The 6,933-nt window shown below is 53.9% G+C and overlaps 1 protein-coding gene across 1 annotated transcript; it reads right to left on the bottom strand.

Moving 5' to 3' along the window:
* Positions 1–6,691, bottom strand: CDK5RAP1 (CDK5 regulatory subunit associated protein 1). The gene is made up of 13 exons (XM_068207697.1): positions 6,417–6,691; positions 5,717–5,820; positions 5,198–5,232; positions 4,398–4,498; positions 4,052–4,262; positions 3,194–3,314; positions 2,681–2,911; positions 2,327–2,424; positions 2,159–2,214; positions 1,913–2,043; positions 899–1,048; positions 361–501; positions 1–229 (listed from the first exon to the last, which is right to left on the bottom strand). The coding sequence occupies exons 1-13, from the start codon at positions 6,655–6,657 to the stop codon at positions 149–151; spliced, it is 1,701 nt and encodes a 566-aa protein (XP_068063798.1). The 5' UTR covers positions 6,658–6,691; the 3' UTR covers positions 1–148.
* Between the last annotated feature and the right edge of the window lie 242 nt (positions 6,692–6,933).

Raw genomic sequence — 6,933 nt, 5'->3', positions numbered from 1 at the left:
CAGAAATATATGTGTATTTTATTATTTTATAAATAAATTTTAATATACATATATATCTCCCTGGTTCTACCATATCTCCACCTGACCACACTTCCTTGTTTCTTCATGGAGAATATATGCTGTTTCCACCCAGGGCAGCAGGGATCCCTCAGTGAGAAGCAGCAGCACGGGACAGAGTGGTCCGGCAGAGCGAAACTCCCCGCAGGGTCTGCGAGCTGGCAGAGGTTACCTGAAAGAAACAGCACAGGTCTTCAGGCACAGAAAGGCTGGGGAGGATCTATTCTAATTTTAGGCTCTTTTGGCAGCAGCTGCCCTAGAGAACAGCACTGTGCAAGGAAATGAGCACTGCAGGTAGGTCACCTTCACCATCACATAGTCCCCGGGCTGGGCTCTGCCTGGAGCCCCACACTTGGCAGCATCCTCCAGCTCGGTGTCGGGGAAGATCACCTTGATGTTGCCATCGTTCCTCCCGCACAGCTCCGAGGCAGAGCGTTTGCTGGGCTGGAAAGAGGACAGGGAACATTACCTGCATGGCAATTGCTCTGATTCACTGCTGGGCTTTATTGCCTCAGGAATTAATTGAGCACTATTGATGGAATTAAACCCACATTAACCAAGCCCTGGAACAGAGCACTGTGGCCAGAGCTGCTGGGTGACACTCACACACCAAAGCACGAATTCTGTGCTTGGCCAGAGATACATCCCTAACGGATCCCGTTGCCTGTGCTCAGCTCAGTGCTCTGGGAAAGTCAGGCTGTCTGTTTAAGTGTGAAGAAATGGTCTTGGGAGTCCTGGGATTACAAGGGGAAAGTGAGAAGGGAAGGCAGAAGTGGTGACTGCTGTGCACAGCCTCAGAGCCAGCAAGAAAGGAGGACAATTCCATTCCAGGCCCACTCACCCCTTCCACCAGCACCAGCTGGGCCTGTCCCACCAGTGCCACGTTGGCCCTCGCAGCCTCCTCCCGGAAGGTGGCAATGAGCTGCTCCAGCCGCCGCTTCTTCACATCTACGGGGACATCGTCCTGCAGCCGGTGATGCGCCCGGGTCTTCTGCACACACAGAGCCAGTGCGGCCCCTCAGCAGCCAGACTGAGCTCAGAGTCTTGTCTGACCCCAGCCAGCTCCACTGCTCTTCCAGCAACAGCTTCCCACATTCCAACAGCATTTCAGTTTGTATCACAAATGAACTATTCCAGTGCCAGCCATGTCCTCGTGCTCCTCACATCTTTCTTCTCCACCTTTTAGGCAGAAGGTCTGATAGAGGGCACTGAGTATAAGTGAAATAGTTTTGCAGCTCCTGTGTGGGATGTGCCTGTGCCTGTCTGTCCACAGACAGGTAACAGATTGTACTACTTCTAATCTATGTACTAAATGGTGATCCAAATCCCTTTGCTTCCTTGCATTTTCCAACCTTCTGTCCTCTTCCCCAACAGAATCATACACACTGGAGAGCATTGTAATAGAGACTTACCAGCTACCCACTCTTCTCATGGAAATACCTTCTCAAAAATTCACCACTGCCCTCCAGACTTGACTGACAGACCCTCATAGTTGGGCTCCAGCCCCGCTTCAACAGCGCATTCCTCATCAGCAAATAATGCATCTGCAGCCTCTGCTGACACAGTCACTTCCCTGCAATCACCCTGGAGCATCTGCAGATCCGGGTCACCAAGCAGTTACCAACCCTGACACTCCTACAGAGAAGATGGAAGCCTCCCAGGCACAACAACAGCTCTTGCAGAACCACATACCCTACAAGTGTTGCTTGGGACAAATGACATCTACCAGTATACCAAGTCTTTGGGAATGATTTTCATCAGCTTTTTAAAAATGTGTTTTTGTGAGAAACAGTACTGAGGAGTTTAGGGGACACGTCCAGAGATAACAGCCTTCTCCACCACGGCCTGCACTCACCTGTCTCATGCTGTAGGCAAACAGGAAGCCGACGTTGTAGCGGACTTCCTGCAGCAAGGACACCGTCTGCAGGTGATCCTCCTCTGTCTCTCCGCAGAAGCCAGCGATGAAATCACTGCTCAAGCTCACTCCTGTAACAGAGACACAGCTGTACACTTCCCTCATGGAAGACAGGAATGCCGCACTCAGGAAAGGACAGTGAGATGCAGCTGTGCCAAGTTCAGACCAAGCCAAAGGAACACACACCTGGAATAGAGTCACGCACGTGGTGCACAAGCTCTAAATATGCTTCTCTTGTGTATCTGCAATGAACAGCACATGGATTTGCTAACTGGAAACCCACAACATCAGTGAGGAGAAACCAGCAGCCCAAATCACAGAGCAGGACACAGGGCTCCTTGTGGGGTGACTCACCCTCGCCGCATGGCCTCCAGGACTCGTGTGCTCCCACTTTGGGCTGGGAGGTGCAGCTGTTTGCAGATGTTGTGTCGCTCCTGGATGAGCTGCAGGACCTGTGGTAAGTGACCAGGAGATGTCTCAGACAGCTTAACTGTACCTGGGTGCCAAGGGAAGAGTCTTCCCTGGTTAAAAGCCAGCAAACTGCAAACCTGCCAGCTTTAGCCCCAACATCCAACTCCCAGGAGCTGCTATTCCCAGTTTAGGAACCCACATTCTCTTTGTTTGGGAAGGCAGCACAGCCCATACCTCACATTTCAGAGCTGCCTTGCTGCCTGCAAGCAGAGGTCAAGGTGTTTATTTTATACTTGCCTCATCGGGAAAATCCTTGGGGTGTGGAGAGGTGAAACGGATCCTCATTTCTGGATCAATCCTAGAGACCTGGTCCAGCAGGTGGGAGAAGCGCAAACCTCCCGGTTTGGCTTTGTAGACTGTCCTAAAGCCACGGCTGAGGCCGGGGGCAGCCACTGACTGAAACTGCACCTCAGACAGGTCTCGAAAGCTGTTGACATTCTGACCCAAGAGGGTCACTTCTTTCACTCCCTACCAAATAAACAGAGAGGAGGAAATATAACCTGGGCAGGATGGCTGAGCTGCAAGGGCAACCATGGTTTTACTCCAAGGAGTTCAAACAGAAGCCCTCCCATCCCTGTCTGTCATGGAGTATTACAAGGGGAATCCAAAAGCCACTGGTGGAACCCACCACAACCTCATCTCTGCAGATAAAGGCAGTGACACTGGTTACAAGTACCACTGAAAACACTGTTACGTGGAACCACCCTTCCTCCCATGGCTTGGGACAGGTGGGAGGAGGCTCTGCCTCACCTGATCCGAGAGCATCCTCACTTCCTGCAGGATGGAGGCGATGGGACGGCTCCTTTCCCGGCCTCGGGTGAAGGGCACGATGCAGTAACTGCACATATTGTCACAGCCCCGCATGATGGACCTGCCGAGAGGTAAAGCACAGGTTACATCCCCCTCCTCCAGAACCATCCATGCTGCATCCTGCCCAGGATGAGCACTGCTGCCTGCAGCCCGCTCCACACACAGATCATCCACACTGCATTCAGCTTGCCCTGAGCCAACACCTCCTGATTTTTCATGCACATTTCCAAGAAAGCTAGAAAGAACTAATGAGGTACAAATTGCCACTGCAGCCTGGCAGTGATCAAAGACCCTTCTACATCCCAGTCCTGCAGAGAGTGATACTGTCCTTCCATATGCTACAGCCACACCAAGCAGAGTCTGATTTCATACCTGACAATGTTATCACAAAACTAAACAATCAGAAGTTATAATGTGTGGAGCATTAGAAGAAGGAGGAGCAGAACCTGGGGCAGGGCACCACAGAAGGCAGGGGATAAGAGAGGCATGGACTTCAGGAAGGGACAGTGGCACAGAAATCACTCAGTGTAGCATCAGGCTGAGAGTCAGCATTCCCAAAGGAGAAGAAGCCCACAACAGCCAGAGCTCAGGGCATGTTCTCCAGGGCTCAGTTAACACAGCAAAGCAACAGCAAACACACACACACACACTCTGGGAAATTCAGTGCAGCAAGGTTCTGGGAGAATCAGTGCAGCCAGGCACTGCATCTCCTGGGCAGCTGCTGTCACTGACACATCTACTCTGCACAGATTTGCAAACCAGAGCCACAGAAACAAGCAGCAGGGAAAAGGTACTCACACAAATGCTGTTGTGCCACCTGCACTAGTCTGGACAGGCAGAATGTCAGCATAGGTCTCATCTAGGGACAGCAGGACATTGGCAGCTTGCTGGCCAGACTCTGCCACTGCCAGCAGCCGGGGAAGGTCACGGTAGGCATCAGGGCCTGCCACGACATCGACCAGCTTCTCCCTGTGCAGAATCTCCTCCTTAAGCCTCTCGGCCATGCATCCTGCCAACAAAGGAGAAGGCTCCTCCTGAGGCAGTGCCTGCCCTCCCTGACTCCCCACAGCCCTTCCCAGCTGCTTCCAGCCCAGCCAAAGGCGGCTGCTGCCAGTGGGACTCGGGCGAGGCAGCCCGGCCATACCCAGGATCCCGACGCGCAGCGGAGCACGAGCCTGGCGCCGCCGGGCCTTCAGCGCCTTGAGGTGCTGCAGACGGTTCCAGATGGCCTGCTCTGCCTTCTCCCTGGGGAGCCAGGACAGCGGGCTATTCCAGCTGCTGCTCTTGCCCAGAGCCCCAGCCTAAGCGGCCCAAGTGCTTTGTGAGGAGGATTCACCTAAAGGCAGGGAATCTAATGGCACCTGAGAGTGCCGTTTGTGGTGTGGGGATAATGTCTTCCCTCTGTCTTATCTGCTAGCACTTTCTTTGCCAGTGGAGAGCATCTCTACTGCAGGAACACTTTAGGGACTAAGCTCTTGGGGAGAAAAAGTGTCTTGGCCATAGTACAAGGTATCCTGCAAGTGACAATGAGCATTTAGTGTCTTCTGCATTCAGGGAGAATGCAGAAGGAAAGAAGGAAAGTTCCCTTTATATCAACTTGCCCCTAAACATATTTCTCACATTTTTTAAGTACAGACATTGTACTAGAGAGTTGCTTCGAGAGAAGATAGAGTATTTAAACATATAATCATTTATTGTGCAAGTCTCTCACTACCCATGGCATATACACAGAGATGACACTACCAAAGAACTTCTCACTACCCAGAGAAGCAATTAGTAGCACAATTAATGTTGTAAATCATAGCACCAGCCAGCCCTACCCTAAACTAAAGAGCCAGTTTCACACCTGCACACTCCTTTCCTTAAGCAACAGCTTTACTGCCTTGGTTTTCAAATGGTAATTCCTTAAAAACTGCCCCAAACCAGTGACAAACATCTCCTTACCTCACAGAACAGGTGACAAGAAGAACCACATCTGCCTAAATCAAAAGCAACAAGAAAAAAATCAAAAAGAGAAAAAGCAAACAGAGAAGAATCTATAAAAACCAAACAGTAAGTTCTCATGCCCTGCCCAGGTAACCTGAAGAGGTAGACTCTAAAGCTCACTTAACTCAGGGAAAAAGACCTGCCTGAGTACACAGCAGGTTTTAACAAAAAGAGTTACAAGAAAGAAACAGAAGACAAGCACAGTCTTCACTAAATGGTAAAAGTAAACCCAAAGATGAGACAGGAGGATCCTGCTGTGTCTAATCCCTCTCCAACTGAGCTGGAGCCCAATAGTTTAAAGAAAAAAGACAACCCACAGCTTTCTAGCACACTTGTTAAGCAGTTTCCTTCACAGAACTCAGACTGCAAAACTCATAACATCCCACAGGGCTGCACTCCAAAGAAAAGCTGGGACTTGCATGCACAGCCAGGGCGTGAGGTCTCTGCTCCAGGAGAGCTGCCAAGGTGCTGCCTTACCTCCTCCAGCTCCTTTGTCCTGGCATAGCCATTCTTCTGCAGGATGGCCCAGGCGATCTCGGTGTCACTGACGTTCATCTGGCAGCCGTAGGTCTCCAGGTACACTGCAACAAAGGCCGTGTGGCGCAGGAGCCTGCTCAGCTCCCATCCACAACCCCTCCCATGCCCTCCGCTGAGGGAACAAGCCCTCAACCCCACCACCGGAGTCAGGGAAGCAGCACAAAAGCTGCCTCCACCTGCAGCCCACAAAGGATAAACCGAAGGGCAGGCTCTGAGAAACCTTGTGTTCTGACACACGGCAGGGCTGGGCTGTGACCAGCAGCAGCTGTGTCCCTACCGAAATACAACTCTCAGGGCAATGAACAGCACCCCCGCCAGGGCACCGCAGCCCCACAGGGGCTGCCACAGCCCCACTGACAGCCCAGCGCACACTGCGGGCGGGGGCCAGAGCGAACTGCGAACCGCCCAACTCCATGGTGCAGGAACACACACGACACTGCAGCCAAGGACTAAACTCCTTCGAGCGTCAAAACCCCCTCAGGGCCCCAAAAGCTCCCAGACAATCCATTTTCCCCACTGTGCTTCGACTGTGAAGCACCACTCTCTGCACCGGCCTTACGGCTGCCCTTGACCCGGCAGAGAGGCCACAGCAGCAGGGTTCGGCTGACGCCAACAGCTCCGGCCCCGAAGACCCACAGACCTTTCGGGGCCCCGGGGGCAGAGCCCGGCTCGGGCGGCAGCTCGGGCGACGGCCCCGGCTGCTCCGCGGCAGCTGCCCTCAGGAAGTGCCGCAGGTCGGGCCCCGCGGGCAGAGCGAAGCCGCGCCCCACCAGCCGCTGTCCCGGCCCGCAGCGCGCCCTGCGGGCGGCCCCAGTACGGGAGACGGCCCCGGGCAGGCGGAGCAGCCCCGCCGCCCGCAGCGCACGGGCCCCGGGCAGCATGGCCGCGGCGGGGCGGGGCGGCGCTTTGGGGGACGGACCGGCACTGCCGTGCGCCTACAATGCGGCCCCGCCGCGGCCTCCGCCCCTCGGCGCCGCGTTCCGCCCCGCCGCCGTTCCGGGCCCGCCCCGCTGCTGGGCGGTGCCGCCGCGGCAATCACAAAATCACAGAATTAAATAGGCTGGAAAAGACCTGCGAGATCATCGAGTTCAGCCTGTGACCCAGAACCAGCATTTCAACTAAACCGGAGCACTGAGCGCCATGTCCAGTCTTCCCTT

Source organism: Anomalospiza imberbis, chromosome 17, assembly GCF_031753505.1.
Source record: "Anomalospiza imberbis isolate Cuckoo-Finch-1a 21T00152 chromosome 17, ASM3175350v1, whole genome shotgun sequence".
NCBI lineage: Eukaryota > Metazoa > Chordata > Aves > Passeriformes > Viduidae > Anomalospiza > Anomalospiza imberbis.
The sequence above is the reverse complement of the archived record's forward strand: the minus strand, read 5'-3'. Positions and strand labels throughout refer to the sequence as shown.